The 20,242-nt window shown below is 37.7% G+C and overlaps 1 protein-coding gene across 1 annotated transcript; it reads left to right on the top strand.

Moving 5' to 3' along the window:
* Nucleotides 1-2,138: 2,138 nt before the first annotated feature.
* Serinc1 (serine incorporator 1) lies at nt 2,139-19,199 on the top strand. The gene is made up of 9 exons (XM_021174056.1): nt 2,139-2,310; nt 7,083-7,244; nt 9,447-9,616; nt 10,526-10,605; nt 10,836-10,973; nt 11,683-11,943; nt 15,119-15,263; nt 15,368-15,598; nt 17,686-19,199. Exons 1-9 carry the CDS (start codon nt 2,272-2,274, stop codon nt 17,819-17,821), a joined length of 1,362 nt encoding a protein of 453 aa, XP_021029715.1. The 5' UTR covers nt 2,139-2,271; the 3' UTR covers nt 17,822-19,199.
* Nucleotides 19,200-20,242: the final 1,043 nt, after the last annotated feature.

The raw sequence follows: 20,242 nt of genomic DNA, 5'->3' as shown, positions 1-20,242 counted from the left end.
GCTACCTCTCTTCTGGTACTACATAATTGCAGAATCTCTAAAACTTGTTCATAGAAGTCATACTTTTTATAATTAACATATCACTCTATTACCAGACATAGCAAACAATGTTCTCACATAAATTATTATACATCTGAGGAAAAGACATGACAGATACCAGAAATTACAACTGAATAGGAGGTCTCTACATGAGCAACACATATTAAATGATATCTGGGTCTCCTTCATAAGAGTATCAAATGTCTAGGAAGAAAACTTCATTTTATAAGTTAGCTGATTATATCCATACCACAGATATAGACAAGAAAATATAAAGGAACATGGAGACATCACCTGAGAAGCTGACGCAACCCATTAGGTGGAGGCTGTATCCAACCTAGGTTGGCAAATCACAGACAGTAGTAGTTTTGGTAGGGAAGAAAGTAGAGAAAATAACCTGTGTTGATTTTCTATGGATTCCTGTATATGGTGCTAGCATTTGCACTTGCAGAAACATGTGTCATATAATTTAACCCTTACAGTTCTGTAGTTGGTTCTTATACCCATATATATTAATAAAGACACTAAGCTTTTGAGAAACCAAGCATCTTACTAATGGTGTCTTGGTTTCCCTCCCTCCCTCCCTTCCTTCTGTTGCTGCAGTGATAAAATACTCTCATCAAAGAAGCTTAGAGAGTGAGGGCTTATTTTAGCTCGTAAGTCAAGGTTATAGCTCATCACAGCTCTGTTCACAATTAAGGCCCATATCAATTAGAGTAACCAGGATGATCCTGCATAGGCATGGCCAGAGATGACCCTAGATTTTGTCAAGTTGACAATACTAACTGTAACAGCTAGGGTCTTCACAACTTATACCGAAAACAGAGTTTCCCACTTGGGCGAAAGAGTATAGAGGTCACATTATCAATCAGAGGAGGTACAAATAGCCTCTACGTGATAGTTATGTCTTGAAACATTGGGCTCTACTTTCAGGACTCTTGTAACTACAATGGTTCCCAGTCTTCCATATCTATCTCCAACTACAAATGGACTCACTGAACATTTTGTAGCTCTGTGTTTTGTTTTGTTTTTTTCTTTTCTTTTTTTTCAATCTTGAACTTCCAAATACTAGGGGACTCATGCCAGAGACTTTACAGATTTGCATGCTCAAAACATGCAGGCTGATTATCTTCTGTTTGCAATTTCATCCCCACTCTTTGGTCTGTGTTAGTTAACAGCTGTAGTTCTGCCAGATTGATAAGGGTTACTCCACCCCTCTATATGTGATTTTTGTCAATTTTATGAGACATCTTTCTTTTAAAATATTTATAGTAATGGGTATTTCAAAGTGATGTCTGTGTACCAAACTCTTCTCATGGAATGCTTTCAAGGGCAAATTACAGAAAAATAAGAATCAACACTTTCCAATGAACACAGCCCAAACATACACATCAAAACAAGGATGTCAACTGTATGTCCGGATAGCTGTCAATAAACCCCTATATTATTATAAATGTCTTAACTAAGTGAAGCCTTTTTCAAGTACAAACCATGTATTTTCTTACTAGAAAAAAGATGTTAAAATGTATATCAGTAGTAAACAAAAGAACGGAAAGGCCCAAACTTGGGGGAAATCTATCATCTATCTATCTATCTATCTATCTATCTATCTATCTATCTATCTATCTATCTATCTATCTATACATGTACACACACACACACACACACACATATATATATATATTTCACTGGTATATATATATATATATATATATATATGTATATATATGTATATATATACACCAGTGAAACTTGTTCCACATAGTGGCTGCAGGAGTAAAATACTTTTGTTAGTAGAACAACAACAAAGAACACAAAACTAAAAAGGGGACTTTAGTAGAAATGAGATGGCTAAATCCCAAGAGGAACCAAAAACCAGTAACAGTAGCTCTTCTAATGTCCAAATTCAAGACAATGACACAGGCCTTCCCTAACACAGTCTTCTTTACTTGGCAAAGTAGGCCCACTCCATGAAGCCACAAATCTATTTTCTCGCTGTGGTACTCGGAGGTAGCATCGCTGAAGATCACGCCCTTCCTCCCGGCAAGCGCACTGCGCACGCCCGGCAGCAGTCACCCCGCCCAGGTCTGAGCGGAAGTGACGCACGCGAAGCTGAGGGGCTGGTGCGTCTGCGCCGGAAGTGCCTGCCAGACAGTAAATAAGCCCAGAAAAAAGGAGGAAAGAAGCTGTCTCCATCTTGTCGGCACGCGCCGGGCTGGTGACGCGGCGGCGATGGGGAGCGTTCTGGGGCTGTGCTCCATGGCGAGCTGGGTAAGGCGGCCTGGGGCTCGCGGCCCGTGTGAGCTGGGTTTATCCGCCCTCCTCCGGTCTCTGCGGCTCCGCTTTGGGGCTGGAGCCCAGTTGAGGGCGAGGCCGGGCGGAGCGGGGCGTCTCCCGAGCAATGGCTTTCTCTCTCGTGGGAGCCTCGGCCGTCGCCGTTCCAGCTCCTCCTCCCGCGGGCACCGAGTTTCTCCTTGTCACCCCGATTCCGGCGACCTCGCACTGCGGCACTGTCATTCCCGGAGGCCTCTTTTGTTCTGACACGCAGCCGCCAGGGAATCGGGCCCGTTATTTGGGACATCTTGACTAGTGTCGATGTAGTCTTATCGGGTTTTTTTGTTCTTGTTTTTAATACAGAAGTCAAATTCCCTTACTACCTACCTTCTTCGGCTTCGTTTGCTTTGATTCTTATATTTCCAAATTTATGTTTCTAGAAAGGGTGTTCAGGTCTGTGGGTACTGAATTTTTTTTTTTTTTTGACGTAAAACATGAACGTGCAATCTGAAAGTTGATGCTATAGGAAGGGTATGTTGCATTTTCGTGAGGCAGTACAATCCTCTAGAACAGTGGCAAGATTTCGTAATCCAGATGGCACAAATGACCCCGTTCTCCAATAGACAAAACATTGGCAGAGCAGTTTATAATAAAAAGCTTCATTGCTTTGGGTGAGGTATTTGGATTCAAATCTTATTCTTTGGCCTATGATTTCTAACAATTTTTTTAACTAACGAAATCATCCCATTGCGTATACGTAACCAATGTACTGGCTAGTTTTACATGCCTCATCATTTGAAAACTGCTTTGGTATGATATGACGAGAATTATAAATGCTTAGTTTTTACAAAATACTGTTTGTAAGTCCAATGAGCTATTCCCTTATATTTTTCTATTTGCAGTTGGATATGGAAATTTGACCTCGGAGAGTCTAATTGAGTCTGTTGACCCCTTTATACAGAAGGCAAAATTAAGTGTAGTAAAACTTAATAAATAGGAGCTGGGGAGATGACTCAGCTTGCTGCTCTTGCTAGATTATGGAGTTTAGTTACCAGCACCCACACATTCGGCAATTCACTGCTTATAACTCCAGTCCCAGGGAATCTCACACCCCCTGTCTACTCTCCACCGGCAGTTGGCTCCCATGGGCACATACTCCCACACATAAGACACATATGCATACACATAACAATTGTAAGTAGTTATTATAAAATGTTTCCTTGGTTTGTTTGTTTGTTAGGATGTTGAGTTATTTAATTTGTAATACTAGAATTAGCTTGGTTGTGGTGTGGGCACACAGCAATTCCATTGAGACCATAGAGTTAGAGGGATATGAATTCTCCATTTTATTATTTTCCAGTTTAGTTTTGAGCACTGTTTTGTTGTTGTTGTTTATTTATTTTTTGTCTCAGGGTCGGTATTTCAATATTTTTTGCTTTTTTAAGTTTTAAGGAATTTTTGTATATGTGTGTTTTAAGTCAAAATAGCTTTGGAGAACACCATTGGATAAATTGCATGACTACATCTACAACTTAGATTGACACTTTTGTTCACGAAAGGAATGTTTTTGATGAAACTGGTGCTGTCTTGCCAGCATCATTTTTTATACCTAGGTACACTGAAGAGGTTGCAACAATAGCAGGGTTAGGTATGACTGAAACCAGGGGGCAAGTTGTTCATCATGATGCACCTTTCTTCTGACTCATCTGGAGGTTCACGGTGTGAAGTTTGAATCAGACCTTTTGTTCAGTGTGCTCCTTTTAACTATTAAATTTCAGTGTATATCTGTAAGTAGAATTTGTATTGTGAGGTACAACTCCATCTTTTCCAACTCCCAAGTTTAATATTCTCACTTGCGTGGGAACTTTGATGGGGTGAAATTTTATTCAACTGTTCCTCTGGTTGAAATAATTAAGTACAGCAAGTAAGCCATAATGTAAAGGCTTTCATTTTTGAACAGATTTCTGAAGACTCAGTTGAGTTTAGTAACACTTTGCTTCTTGTTCATAAAGTAACTATAAAACATTACTCCTGAACTACAAAAATGTATGAAAGAAAATTTACCTGTGAGCATCTCTGGACCTTTTATCTAACTGTAATACTGCCAGCCACTAACATATCTTTCCTCAATATAAGGTCAGCATTGGTATTCTGAATAGATATTTTTTTAATAACTAGACTTTGTAAACAATCACGATTATTTCTTTACCCCAGATAGTTAATGTAGCTAAGTAATTAAGAGGAAAGATGTAGGAATTACCAAGCACCCATTTCACTGCCAAGCTCTGCTGCATTTTTGTTTTGTAACACAATTTTGTTATTTTAAGAAATCATCCCTGATTGCTATCAGACACAGGCAGTTTAGTAGACTTGTCAGCTTTGACTTTATAATGAACTGATCTAGTTTTGCCATTTGCAGCAGAAAGCTCATCTGAGGCTATTGGTGCACCCAGAGAAAACTTGCAGGTTCCTGTCTGGTTAGGATATTTGGGGAGTCTAGTGTGGTGACGTGTCGCCTGGTTGTAAAGTCTACTTTTATGTAGTCAGTATATTGTAGACTCCTCTTGCTGGTCATCTGAGCCTTGTTTTATTCTCTTCAGTTTTGTCTTCTGCTCTTGAGTTTTTCGTCTTTTTTTTTTTGGTTTTGTGAGACAGGGTTTCTCTGTAGCCCTGGCTGTCCAGGAACTCATTTTGTAGACCAGGCTGGCCTCGAACTCAGAAATCCACCTGCCTCTGCCTCCCAAGTGCTGGGATCAAAGGCGTGCACCACCACCTCCTGGCTGAGTTTTTCATCTTTTATTCCTGTCTCCTGTGTTGGCTAAGCTCATCAGTGTAAATGTGAAAACCCATGTCTTTGCTTTATGGTATTGAGTTGACATATCTTGTTTTTGTTTCCATATATTAGTAGGTTCTTCTAAATTGTCTTCCATGTCTCCTTCCCGTGCTCTAGGCTCCCTCCACTGTCTTGACTGTGTAAAGTGTAGTTAACAGTATCAAAGGACATTTGTACATGTTACCTTGCACATTGGTTTTGACTACTCCGTCCTCCCTCATGGGTTGTATATTCCTGTTCTTCTGCATGTCTTCTGAGTCTCTGTTAGATGTCAGATACAGGCTTTACCTTGATGAAGGCTGGATATACTTCGATGTTTAAAAACTATTCTTGGGCTATGTTCTTGGATATAAGTAAATTACTTATGTTTATGTCTTTGATGCTTGCTTACAAGTAAAATGAGTTCAGCCTGTTTTAGACAGCTGGGATTCTGCCCTGGGAATGCTAGCTGCTTTCACGTCTGTGAATTCCCAGCTCTGTCTCCTCAGGCAAATTGCTGTGCTGACCTATTCTAGTTAGAAAGATGGGCAACTCCTAGGGTCTACACCATCTGCTTTCCAGAATCACTGCCTTGCATTTCTTCTTTCCAGTTTTATTAGTTCATACTGTATCTGAAATAATTGCTTGGTTATTTTTTCCATTGTTAAAGCAAAAGGTAAGTCCGATCACTGTTACTTCTTGGCCTGCATTTAGGTAATTATCCCAAGTACATTTTCCATCTGTAATTCTGTTATCAGCAGTGTCTTCTTGTTCCTGGGTAGCTTGCTTGTTCTTTTGTTTTTGCTTTTTTTTTTTTTCTTCATTATCCCCATGATTCCTTTTTCATTCTGATCTGCTATTTTCTCATTTTATTTCTGAGCTAGTGTCTCAGTCTCTGTCCCTCCTGCCCTTCAGGGGCCCCTCCTCTAGCCCTCTCCTCCCTCCCTCACCCATCCCTCCCTCTCTGGATTTTGTTTCTCTAGCTCAAATGAAGTGCATTGGTAAGATTTGTCCTTTTCACACTGAGTTATCTTTATGTAAATGTTCTATTTTTTAATTTTGTAACCATAGAAATCTTCTGTGTATGTTTGCATAATAGCTATGCCATCAATTTCTGGTCCTGAAACATAATGTACAGCTGCTTTGTGTTCGCCTTAACACTTACACTTGCTATAGAAATTTGTCTAGTACAGCGCTATTTTCCAGGAATATCTGTGGTTCTTTTCCCCAGAGCTGGAATACCCTGGTCTGACTGATGGAGTTCAGTCTAGGTTATGGACAACCCTTATGAGGATACTTAAATTTTGCCTTCTTGAGATATTCCTTATTAATGCTTATGCATGTTACGCTCTCCTGGTCAAAACCCTACTCATAGTTCAGCGAGGAGTTCATTAGAGAAAGTTAGCTAGTTGTTAACTAGTTGTTGATTAGTTGTTGACTTACCCTTAAAAAAACAAAACAACAACAACAAAAAACCTTGTTCTAGTGGTAGTTTTATTGCTATTAACAGAAAGCTAGAAGAGGAAAAAAGTAAGAACACCAATTCACTTCAGGGTTGTGGTGGATCATTCCCCCCACCCCCGCTGCCTGCTAGGGTTGAGAATTCCCAGAATTCTATGGCTCTACTCTATTATCTGGGAGGTGGGCCTGGAGGTGAGGTGAGTAGCTGTGCTATTTATGAATCTTCCATTTCTTAGACAAGTCTTGGTTGCCGATGGTTATTTCCCACATTTTTAAATAATTTCACTTGATGTAGAGGACAAAGGCTATTTACTATTTTCCTTGTTCCATCTTTGCCTTAGGTTTTTAGAGCATGTAGGTAATGTATGGGTAATGTATGCATGTAGGTAAGGTATGTATTTAAGCTTTTTGATGTCACTGTTTATCCCTTCAACAAATAGAATGTGCATTTTATTAGACGATTTTAAACTATGCTGATGTTTAATACTTTTCCCAGATTCCGTGTTTGTGTGGCAGCGCCCCGTGTTTGCTGTGCCGATGCTGCCCCAGTGGGAACAACTCCACTGTGACTAGATTGATCTACGCACTTTTCTTGCTCGTCGGAGTATGTGTAGCTTGTGTAATGTTAATACCAGGAATGGAAGAACAACTGAATAAGGTCAGGCTTTTGTTTTAATGTTAATGAACTAAGATTATAGAAAATGCATGAAATGACTTTCGGGGTATTAAAAATAAGGTAATATAAAAGTACAGTAATGTGTAATCCCAGCTTTAGTAGATTATAGTCTTATGATGGCAGCACAGAAAATGTTCTTTCGCAGTTTCTATGATTGTTAGTTCCCACCAGAACAGATGGTAGATTGCATTACTGAAGATACAACGTGCTTTAGTCTCAGGCCATAAAGAAATGAGGCTGGAAGTGGTCTGGATGCTTCCTTCCTGAGACTGGCTCTCATCATGTCAGTAGTTGCTATGCCGGCTGTTGTGGAAGCATTGTCCTGTGTAGTCTTCATCAGTTGTTGACTCTGCACATAACAGTACCTACTAGCCAGGCAAGATATATCCAAGGGTACAGTAGTGACAAGCCCGTCAGAGAGGCCACTACACTGGAAGGAATTACATTTGTTATTGTAAACCCTTTGACTGTAAGCCTCATCAAAAGCCTGTAGAGAGTAGTGGTCCTACTCAGCATGCTCCTGCGACTGTTCTACCAAATGGACTACCTACCATCACATTTCCTTCTAAGTGACTGTTCTTCAGATACACAGCTCAGTGGTATTTAGCCATGGTCAGAGAAGCTTGTGTTTTACAGTGGACACCAATACCTACAGAGGCTTAGAAACTAGTTAGTGTTGAAAATAACTTGATGGTTAAATGCTCAGCTTTAAATGGGTTATCTGTGTCACTGTATCCAAGGCTCAGGGAACACTGTTTATGAAGGGACAGAAAGAATGTCAGAGTCAGAGGAAAATGAAGAATGGTGTCAAATCCTGACTTAACATTCTACCTGCAAACTCACAGCATCTGTGAGGTACACGTGATTGGACCACTGACATCAGTGATGGAGAAGAGAGGCGCTCACAAGGTTCTGCCTCTTAGAATTCACATGCAGTTAGGTAGTTGCTGGATATAACTGCTCCAAAACTGATATCTAAAGTGCAGTATTCTTGGAGTACTGCACTTAGGCGTGGGAGAAATAGTTTATTCTTATACATATGAACAGTATGTGTAGTTCTAAATAATACTGTCAGTAACCTCACAAAAGTTTCTTCTTGGGGGCTGGAGAGATGGCTCAGCGGGTAAGAGCACTGACTGCTCCTCCAAAGGTCCTGAGTTCAAATCCCAGCAACCACATGGTGGCTCATAACCACCCATAATGAGATCTGACACCCTCTTCTGGTGCGTCTGAAGTCTGCTACAGTGTACTTATGTATAATAGTAAATAAATCTTTAAAAAAAAGTTTCCTCTTTGTATTCTGAGTTCAGTGTAACTTTCTGTCTGTGAGTGTATGTTGGTGGAGATCAAGCCCTGGGCCCCATCCCTGTTGCCTGGCAACAGTAGTATTACTGTGCCTCTCTTCCCCAGTCGATTATACCTTTCTGAAGTAGTCCCTGCTGTTTCTCTACATTCCCAATTACAATATGAATATGCTGTCAGCTCAAGTTAAGTCAATAATCTCCTTATGGTCACAAATAACATTTAAAAGTCTTATATTCAAAATTGGTATAAATAACCTTGACTTTAAAAAGCCATTTTGTTTCCATCTTAGACGTGACTGTTTTATGTAATTCTTTAAGCTTTTGTTAATTTCTTCCCACCTATTTTGCATATATAATTCAGCATACTGCAGTAGAATGCAAGTCTTAGGAAATTTAGAATTATGATAACAGTATAAATATGTACAATTTATGTAACTTAAAATACATACTTAAAGAATAAAAATAAATCAAGCTCAAAGTAATCACCTTAGACTTGACAATTGCTAGTTTATTATTTGCTTGCCTTGAAGTTTTAATGTGTGTGTGTCTGTGAAAAGGTCTCACTATGTAGCCCCAGTTGCTTGGATCTATGTGTAGACCAGGTTGACTTTGAAATCGTAGAGCTCTGCCTACTTCTACTTCCACAAACGCTAGGATTGAATAAATGCCCGCCTGTCACCCGGGGATTTTACCTGATTAAAATGCTTATACTGAGTGTGTATGTGTGCGTGTGTGTGTGTGTGTGTGTGTGTGTGTGTGTGCGTGCGTGCATGCGTGTGTGTGTGTGTGTGTGTATTATGGCCTTTAAAGCAGATTACAGTTAACATGGAACTTTTAGTTAATGAAAAGTATTGATCATAAACCCGTTCTGTTTTTCTAGATTCCTGGGTTCTGTGAGAATGAGAAAGGTGTTGTCCCCTGTAATATCCTGGTTGGCTACAAAGCTGTGTATCGCCTGTGCTTTGGTTTGGCCATGTTCTATCTTCTCCTCTCTTTGCTAATGATCAAGGTAAAAAGCAGCAGTGACCCTAGAGCGGCAGTCCACAATGGGTAAGCTTTGATTACGGGAGAGAACATCTATATCACCTTTTCCTCTCAGGAATTTTGATATTATCTAAAGAAATTTCAGAGCAGATTTATCTTTTTCATAAAAAAAAAAAAGGTTTAAAAATAGTTGATTTTACTAGAGAAAGTCTTGTTTTGGATATTAAACACTAGTGGTGGGTCGTTTATTGGTACCACATCTGATGATGTATTTTACTTTCAAAAGAGGCTGTATGTGTGATGGAAGGAAGAGTGCTGGTGCCCCTTCTTTTAGCTTTTGATGAGCCAGTCCTATCATATAGAACTCTGAGTTCCTAGATCCATAAGCAGCCATTGTTACTGAACAGGCATTGCTTATCTAGATGATTGTTTTCCACAGCCTAGAAAGAAAACAAAATGCTAATTTAATCAGTGTCCTTTAATGTTGAGTAGGTAATCTGGTATTTTATTTGAATGATTTGAATTTTATCTATTTCTTTTTATAAACTAGTTTTTCTAAATATGTCCTATTGTTTACTTGTTGACATGCTATGCCAAAGACAGAGAGTAAAAATGTAATATTAGGATAATAAAAATTGTTCTATAACAGGTTTTTACCATTAGCTGTCTTAAATTACTATTTTGGATATAAGCATTTGTCATAATTTATTAAAGCTATTCATGAAATGAAATTGTGCTTTATATATAAACACATTATGCAGCTCAGTGCTTTGAAATGAAGCCAATATTCTTAAATGAATTGGTGGCACATCTTCATAAGACCGTCTTTACAGTACCCTACATGATGATTTCTTTTTATGTTTAGTATATGCTAAGAACTATTACATAAAGTGTAACTGTTCTTTTAAGTGGTTCCTCAGAGCTTTGCTATTTGAGTTGTTTCTAGGGTTCTTACTACATTTGTTTCTGTCTTAGATTCTGGTTCTTTAAATTTGCTACAGCAGTTGCAATTATTATTGGCGCATTCTTCATCCCAGAAGGCACTTTTACAACTGGTGAGGAGCTTTTTAAAATTCTGTGATCATCTTTTGTTTTGTATAGGAAACCGTAGTAAACTGCTACCTGGAACTCTTTTTCTTGTTTGGCATTTCCTTTTTTACCCCAGTTGCAAAATCAATTTATGTATATAATTTTGTTTTCCATTTTTGTATTAAGATTACTAAGAAAAATAATAAAAACGAAAGCAGTCATTCCTTTGCTTAAAATGCACTGTTTTTCCTTTCAGTGTGGTTTTATGTAGGCATGGCGGGCGCCTTTTGTTTCATCCTTATACAACTAGTCTTACTTATTGATTTTGCCCATTCTTGGAATGAATCGTGGGTTGAAAAAATGGAAGAAGGGAACTCAAGATGTTGGTATGCAGGTAAGCTTTTGTTTCTTCTATCTTCAGTATAGTGAATGCTGGGGAGAATAGAATAGGCTGCTGGCAAATTACTTAGGATTTTTGTGTTCTGATGTTCTCTGAAGAGGCTTTTGGTTGAAGTTTATGAGTGACTATCAGCAACTTGTTGAAAATTTTGTTCTTAGTAACTGGGAATTTATCCAGGGACCAGTAAAGAAACCAGAGACCCTTGAATAGCCAAAACAACGCTCAAAGTTCTTTTTTTTTTTTTTTTTTCCGAGACAGGGTTTCCCTGGCTGTCCGTCATGGAACTCACTCTGTAGACCAGGCTGGCCTTGAACTCAGAAATCCGCCTGCCTCTGCCTCCCAAGTGCTGGGATTAAAGGCGTGCGCCACCACCGCCCGGCTTCAAAGTCCATTTCTTAAAACTATATTTTTGCACCCAAATTTCCCAGTACATTAAAAGTTTAAAGAGAAGACTACTAGAAATAAACACAGAGTTGTGTAATTGGTCAGCAGCAATACGCAGCTCAAACAAGAACTTTGGAACACTATATAAACGTATAAAGGATGCCTAACAGCTAAGGGGATTTCTATGGTAGTATAATTATAATAACAAGCTTGAATTGATTATGTAATGATAAATGTAAGATTTATTTAGAACCAGGTGCCATGCTGAATCCCTAATATTTTTATAAAATCTAATAATTCCGTCGTATTTCTTTCACAGCCCTACTGTCAGCTACAGCTCTGAATTACTTGCTGTCTTTAGTTGCCGTCGTGCTATTCTTTGTCTACTACACTCACCCAGCCAGCTGTGCAGAGAACAAGGCGTTCATCAGTGTCAACATGCTCCTCTGCATTGGCGCCTCAGTAATGTCCATTCTGCCCAAGATCCAGGAATCACAACCAAGGTCTGGCCTGTTACAGTCGTCAGTAATTACAGTCTACACAATGTATTTGACATGGTCTGCTATGACCAATGAGCCAGGTATGTTTTATTTATGAGTCATGAAGTGTTGCTTTTTTATTTAAAACTTGTCATTTTAAGAGATGAAGTTACTTAATTACTAGTAAAGAGGTAAAGCTTGTAGGCTAAGGGTGTTGAATATTTATGTTTCTCAATCATTTGAGTTTCCTCTATTGAGAATTCTGTTTAGCTCTGTACTCCACTCTTTAATTGGATTATTTGGGTTTTTTTTTTTTTTTTTTTGAGATCTACTTTTGTGTGTTCTTTATATATGTTAGATATTAGTCCTCTGCTAAATATGGAATGGCTAAAAATCTTTTCCCATTCTGTAGGCTGCCATTTTGTCTGATTGACAGTACCCTTTGCCTTATAAGAAGCTTTTCAGTTTCATGAGTTCCATTTCTTGTTGATCTTAGTGCCTGTGCTATTGGAGTTTTGTTCAGGAATTTATCTTCTGTGGCAATGGATTCAAGGCTATTTCTACTTCCTCTTCTATCAGGCTCAATATATCTGGTTTTATGTTGAGGTTTTTGTTGCACTTTGCCTTGAGTTTTGTGCAGGGTGATAGATAATGGATCTATTTGAATTCTGCATGCAGGCATCCAGTTAGACCATCACCATTTGTTGAAGATGCTTTTTTTTTTTTCCATTCTATGTTTCTGGTGTCTTTATCAAATATAAGATGTCCGTAGGTGTGGATTTATGGCTGGGTCTTTGATTTGATGCCATTCCATCGATCATCTTGTCTGTTTTTGTCAGTACCAGGTGCTTTTTATTACTACAGCTTTCTATGTAGCACTTGAAATCTGAGATGGTGCTACCTCTGTAAGTTTGTTTGTTTTTTCTATTGTATAGGATTGTTTTAGCTATTTTATTGTATAGGTGCTTTCATTTTCACATAAGAAGTTGAGAATTTTCCTGTCTAGCTAGGTCTGTAAACAATTGTGTTGGAATTTTGGTGGGGATTGCATTTTGATAAGATGGCCATATTTATTATGTTACTTCCACCAGTTCATGAGCATGGAAAAATCTTACTATCTGATGTCAAGTTTTTATCATACAGATCTTTCACTTGCTTGGTTAGTTATTCCAAGATATTTTTTGTGGCTATTGTGAAGGGTGTTGTTTCTCTGATTTCTTTCTCAGTCTGTCATTTGTATATAGGGAGGCTATTGAAAAAATTAATTTTTTTTTGATCAGTTACTTTGTTGAGTTTTTTGGCTATAGGTGTTCACTGGTAGAATTTTTGGGGTCACTTGTGTATACTATCATACCATCTGCAAATAATAGTACTTTAACTTCTTCCTTTCCATTTTTTCCCCTTTGATCTCCTTCAGTTGTCTTACTGTCCTAGGTAAAACTTAAGTACTATATCGAGTAGATATTTATGGACAACCTTGCCTTGTTTCTAATTTTAGTGGAATAGCTTTGAGTGTCTCTCCATTTAATGTTGGTTATGTATAATAGGCTTGCTATAAATGCCTTTGTTATGTTGTATCCCTAATCTCTTTAGAACTTTAGGGATATTGAATTTTTGTCAAAGGTTTTTTCTGTATCTAATGAGATAATCATGTGAGTTTTATTTTTCAGTCTGTTTATTTGGTGCATTATATTTACTGGTTTTTGTAAATTGAGCCATCTCTGAGATTTCTTGGATGAAGCCTACTGGTGAATGGTCTTTTTGATGTGCTCTTGGATTCAGTTTGCAAGTATTATTTTTGTAGCTGTGTTCAAAGAAGAAATTAATCTGTAATTCTCTTTCTTTGTTGAGCCTTTATGTGGTTTGGTTATCAGGGTAACTGTGGCTTCATAAAATGAACTGGGCAGATGTTCCTTTTGCTTCTACTTTGTGGAATAATTTGAGGAGTATTAGTGTTAACTCTCCTTTGAAAGTCTGGCTGAAGTCTGTGCTAAACCCATTTGGTCCTGGGGATTTTTTCAGTTGGAATACTTTTAATGACTGCTTCTATTTCACTAAGGATTATAGGTTTTTAAAAATCTGATCTTTGGTAACTGGTAAATGTTACCTACCAAAATTATCCATTTCTTTTAGGTTATCCAATTTTGTAGAATATGGGGTTTTAGTAGGTTTTTATGATTTTCTGGATTTCCTCGGTGTCTGTTATGTACCCTTTCATTTTTCATTTTATTAATTTGGATCGCCTCCACATTTTGGTTAGTTTGGGTAAGGGTTTGCCTATCTTGTTGATTTTTCTCAAAGAACCAACTCTGTTTCATTGACTTTTTGTAGCCTGTTTCTGTTTTATTCCTGCCTTTGGTTTGGTTATTTCTTGATGTGTCCCAGAAGTTTGGATATGCTGTTATTTTTCATTTAATTATAGAAAAAGTCTTTAATTTCTTTATTTCTGTCTTGTCCTGTTTTCTCATTCAGTAGAGTTGTTCTGTGTCTATGAGCTTGTAAGCTTTCTGTTGTCCTTGTTGATAATATCCAGCTTTAATCTGTGATGGTCTGATTGGATGTAGGGATTTCAATTTTCTTGTATCTGTTTAGATTTGCTCTATCTTCAAGGATGTGGTCAGTTTTGGAGACTGTTACATGAGGTGCAGAGGTGTATTGTTTTTTGTTTCTGTGAAGTGTTCTATACCTATCTGTTAGGTCCATTTGGTTTGTAATGTCTGTCAGCTACACTACTTCTGTTTAGTTTTTAGCTGGATGACCTGTCCATTGGTTACAGTGGGGTATTGAAGTTTTCCATTAGTATGTGAGGGTCAATATGTGATTTAAGTTGCAGTAATATTTCTTTTACAAACTACAGTGCCCTTGTATTTGGGGCATAGCTGTTAAGGACCAAAGTGTTACCTTGGTGGACTTTTCCTTTGATGGGTATATAGTGTCCTTCCCTATCACTTGATTAATTTTGGTTTGAAACCTATTTTGTTAGATACTAAAATGGCTACAACGTGCATTGTATTTCTAAATGTACTAACTTTGGATAAGATATCTAAATTTTACTCATTTGTTGACCAAGATACCTTGGCTCTGAGATAAGATTGGAAAGAAAGTAACTTTAGTTTTCTAAACACTTTTCTAAAGTCTCATTAATACACACAAATTATGTTTAAATATTTTGTTAATTTGTGCCTTTTAAAACTCTTTTCAAGGTCCCAAGGGTTAAATATGTCCTAATTTTTTTTATATTGCTGTAACATTTAATGACCTAAATGTGCTTTATAGAAACAAATTGCAATCCAAGTCTACTAAGCATCATTGGCTTCAATACCACAAGGCCCATTCCAAAGGACGGGCAGTCTGTTCAGTGGTGGCATCCTCAAGGAATTATAGGACTTGTTCTTTTCCTGCTGTGTGTGTTTTATTCCAGGTAAGACAGGCTATGAATCCACTTTTATAGGAAGTGCATTTATATAGACTAAGGAATCATTTAAAAAACTGTTTCTTTCTTTCTCTATGAATTTCTTCATGCAGCATCCGTACCTCCAACAACAGTCAGGTTAATAAGCTGACTCTAACAAGTGATGAGTCAACATTGATAGAGGATGGAAATGGCAGAAGTGACGGATCACTAGATGATGGTGATGGCATCCACCGAGCTGTAGATAATGAAAGGGATGGAGTCACGTACAGTTACTCCTTCTTTCACTTCATGCTCTTCTTGGCTTCACTTTACATCATGATGACCCTCACCAATTGGTACAGGTATGAATGATAACTTCAGATAATTCTTGTGGATTTTTCATGGTATATGGTACTACTTGAGTATGCATGTGTGTGTGTATGTGTGTGTACATGTGTGTGTACATTTGTGTGTATGTAGGTATGTGCGTACCTGGTGTGTGAAGGCCAGAGAGGGCACTCATATGTATTCTTCAGGCACTGACCATTTTCCCCACTGCTCTGGAGACTAGCTAGCTAGCAAACTCTAGTGATTCTTCTGCTCCCACCTTTCCCATGCCACCATACCTGGCGTTTATAAAACGTGGGTTCTAAACTTCAGTCCTAATGTTTACAAGGCAAATACTTTATCTCCTGAGCCATTTCTTGAGCTTCAAAGTACTTTTTAGTCCTCTGATGTGTTTCAATAGTTAAAATGAATTCTGAGAAGTACAGACTTACTTCTTTGACAATTACACAAACAGTTCTTGAGGAATCGTTAAATGGAAAACTTCACTAAGCCCATTTTAAAGGAAATTCATGTTAACTATAAGTTGGTTTAATATACTGTTTAGTTTTTAAATTTTTAATACTGTAAATTTATTCCTAACATACTATAATAACAACATATAGTTGTTTCATACAGTTGTTTAAAAGAGGATTCTTTTTTAATGATATCATTAAAAGATCTGAAAAACAGGGCTGGAGAGACGGATGACTCTGGTTAAGAGCACTGGCTGCTATTCCAAAGGACCCAGGTTCGATTTCCAGCACCCATATGGCACCTCACAATTTTAACTCCATCTCCAGAGCATCTGATACCTTGTCTAGACAATGGCACCATAAGCATAGACATATATATAATGCACAGACATACATAGAAGTAAAATAACTATATAACACATCAAGTAAAAATTTAAAAAAGATATCTGAGAATTTTTGATGCAGATGTTAATGTGAGTTGATTTTTGGTAGAACTTTTTTATATGTACATTTATTTTCTGCTCTTTGGTATTTTTTCCTACACATCCTAAACAGTTTGCCCTCCTTTCTCTTACCCTAGTTCCTATCCCCTCCCTACCTCTCCAGTCCACTCCTCTCTTTTTCTCTTCAGAAAAAAGTTATTAACCAACCATGGCATATCAAGTTGTAGTAAGACTAGGCACCTCCCCTCATTGTAAGACTGGATAACCCAGTATGAAGAAAAGGTCCCTAAAGCAAACAAAGGAGTCAGAGACAGCTAGCCCCTGCTCCCACTTTTATGAGTCCTACAAGAAGACTAAGCTATTAACTATAATACTTGTTAATCCCTTCAAAATTAATTAATACACATTTTTCTGATAAAATACAAGTAACTTTATAATTTGCTTTTAAAATGACTTTGACTAAAATGATTGCCAAAAGAGGTTAAGATTGATATTCACCTGTACGGTTGGACAGGCTATACATGTCTTTAAATATTATAGAACCAGCAGAGATGGAGAAAAAAAAATCATCCTTTTCTGATGTATTTGATGCTAGTATTTACTCATTTTTATTATGAAAGAGTATTATCAGAAATTTATAACTTACTTACTATATAGCAAATATTGAAAATTTAGATCTAAGCCAGGCAGTGGTGGAGCATACCTTCAATCCCAGCACTTGAGAGGCAGAAGCAGCCTGAATCTATAGTGTGAATTCCAGGAAAGCCAGGACTACACAGAGAAATCCGTGTGTTAAAAAAACAAAAGCAAAAATAAATATGAGGGTGTGTGTGTGTGTGTACAAAAATCAGCTGACTTTAGGATCTAGTTCCTTCCCCATCTGTCAAATCTTAGAAGGGTACGGAGGTGAGGTAAAGAAGAGAAGCCCATAAACATTGCAACCATGTACAGAATAGTCAGATGAGACTTTACTCAATTCTCATCTATTCCTATTTAATAACATGTACAGATTGCATACCTTGCTTCAAACTATGTGAAAGATCTGCTGCACCTATGGAGGGTATGGCAGCATCAGGATTCCAGGAGCTACTGCACATTATCACAAACTCCATACAAAGGAAGCTTAAATTAAGGGGCCTAGTAGCTTGATAGCTTAGTAACACAAGCATTGACCTACAGTCACTTTGACTTTTCCTCAAATTGTAGGTATGAGCCTTCTCGTGAGATGAAGAGTCAGTGGACAGCAGTCTGGGTGAAAATCTCTTCCAGTTGGATTGGCCTTGTGCTGTACGTGTGGACACTAGTGGCACCACTTGTTCTTACAAATCGGGATTTTGACTGAATGGGACGTCTGGCATGAGTCCCACTTTGGCCATTGTCTATTTGACAGTAACAGTATTCCCAATTTTTGTAAAGTTGTATGTGCTGTTGTGTAACACTATTTTTCTCTTGCATGAAATAGATTTACTCTGCCAATTTTATCCATGTTCTTGCTAAGTGTATTGATGATATGAATTGGAAAGGGTGAATTTTGAATATGGTGAGAAATTGGGAAAAATGGACATTGATAGGCATATCATCTGCTCTGTACATATGGTATTAAAACTGAAAACAAATATTCTTGACAATTGGGTTTCAAAATTGTGTTAGCATTTATGTTATTTTAGAAGCATTAATTAAGTGTATGGCTGCCTTTGAAGTACTTGATATGTTGTTGCCTTACAGAGGACTATAAGTATAAAGCAAATAGCGGTTTTAAAATTATCTAAATAAGTCACAGGCTAGTTATTTGATAACTCTAAGTCACTTTAATTTTGTCAGAATTTTCTCTTACTAGGTAGGCCCAGGATGTTCCATAGTTAGTGGAAAACAGTACAGGAAGTAGAGGGAAGCTAAGCAATAGACAAGAGCCTTCACAGAAAGTCACTGGTAATATGGGTTTAAAGCAAGTACTTAGATCATGATTTTCTCTGTAAGAAAATATGGCCTTTACCCCCCCCCCGCCTCCGCCAAAAAAAAAAATGATTTGCTCTTTGTGAACACACAATTATGAATTTCATGGAGATGTTAACAATTCTGCATCTAGACAAGGTTTTGCAAAAGATATTGTGTTAGAAAAATTTGAAACTAAAAGCTTCCCAAACAAAATGGGAAACCTTACAGGACATAAAACATTAGGCTCGGGTTAGGCACTAAGATAAAGTCTAGTCCAGTTCTCATTTTAAAGGTCAACTAGCTCTAAAGCTAGTTAGTGACGAAGTTGGATACCAAAAATAGCCAACACTGTGACATAAAAACTTTGTGTTCAAAATGTACAATTCACTTTATACATTATTAATGGTAGATAAATTTGTGTAAAATGTATTGCTGCTGTCCAGCATGCTTTTCTTCTTTTTATCCAAACATGAGGTCAGGAGGTTAACTTGAGGAATAGACAACTTACACTATACATTTAATCATGCTTAAAATGTTTGTATTCACTGCCATGCAATTGATATAGTAATTCAACCTGAAAATTGGTATGCCACTTAATTTAGATAAAAATGCTTAGTTATTTATGTTAGTATCTAGCTTTTAAAGAACTACATGCTTCTTTAAAAATATTTATTGTGCAGATGTACTATAGCAGTTCATCTTCATGTTCCCACCTTATTCTGTGTTAATACTGTTTCACAATTTTGAATGGCTGTGTTCTGTTAAATAAATGCATTCAAAGAAAATGTGTGGTGGTAGCATTACAAATGTAGGTGGCTTTCTTCCTTCCACACGCCTTTTTTTTTTTTAAGGTTGTGGCCAGCATTTTTCTCTGGCCAACAGTTTGTCTCAGGATTTCTATTGCTGTGATAAAAGTGACCATAAGTCATTGGGAAAGAAAGGTTTATTTCATCTTACAGTTTGAAGTCCACCATCCAGGGAAGTTAGGGCAGGAACTAATGCAGGGCCTCGGAGGAGTGCTGCTTATTGGCTTGATGCCTATGACTTGGTCTGCTTATTTTTATATAGCATTCCAGAACCACAGGCTTGGGGAGTAGGAGGGATGACAACCACCTCAATTGGCTGGGCTCTCCATCAAGGTGATGTAAGAAACTGATCATCAGCTTGCCTACTAGTCAATGTAATTGGGACATTTTCTCAGTTGAGAACTTCTATTCCCAAATGACTCTAGCCTATTTGATAAGATATTCCTATCCATGAATCACTATATTAACTTTTGATCTCCATAATAGATCACAAGAGAAGACGTAAGTTTATTTTGGCTCATAAGTCTGAAGGTTCCAGTACACAATTAAGTGTCCTTATTTCTTTGCAGTGTCAAAGTATCATACCAGTGAGAATTCATAGCAGAGCAATATTCTGGACTCACAATATACTAGGATTATATAATCTTCAATGGTCTGCCTGTACCCATTCGCACCTTCTAAAGTTTTCTGGGAACATGCTGTCTGTCAACATGGGAACATTTGACATTCAGTTCTAGCAGTTGCCAAACTTTGGTGTATTTTATTTGTAAAAGAGTTTCTAGAGTGTATAAGCAAGCAATCTGTGTGTGAGAGAGACAGAGAGGAGGCCAGAGAAGGGCATTGGAGTTAGTACCTGGAGCTAGTTAGTGAACTGCCTGATGAGAACTGAACTCTGGTTTTTAGCCATTACAACTGCTTATAACAGCCAAACCTAGACAATGGATGTCTTGGGTGAATGACTAAACATGGGGTGTAAGCTAAGTAGTAAGGAAATAGCTAACTCAAATCCTGGGTTAGTGAAA

This window comes from Mus caroli, chromosome 10 (genome assembly GCF_900094665.2).
Source record: "Mus caroli chromosome 10, CAROLI_EIJ_v1.1, whole genome shotgun sequence".
NCBI lineage: Eukaryota > Metazoa > Chordata > Mammalia > Rodentia > Muridae > Mus > Mus caroli.
This window is presented reverse-complemented; position numbering and strand designations above follow the sequence as displayed.

Excerpts from the sequence above, each read along its gene's own strand:
- Serinc1 (XM_021174056.1), top strand. The coding sequence starts at position 2,272 with ATGGGGAGCGTTCTGGGGCTGTGCTCCATGGCGAGCTGG. Across the intron at positions 10,606-10,835 it reads AGAAGGCACTTTTACAACTG|TGTGGTTTTATGTAGGCATG; the intron begins GTGAGGAGCTTT and ends TTTTCCTTTCAG. Across the intron at positions 11,944-15,118 it reads TGCTATGACCAATGAGCCAG|AAACAAATTGCAATCCAAGT; the intron begins GTATGTTTTATT and ends TGTGCTTTATAG.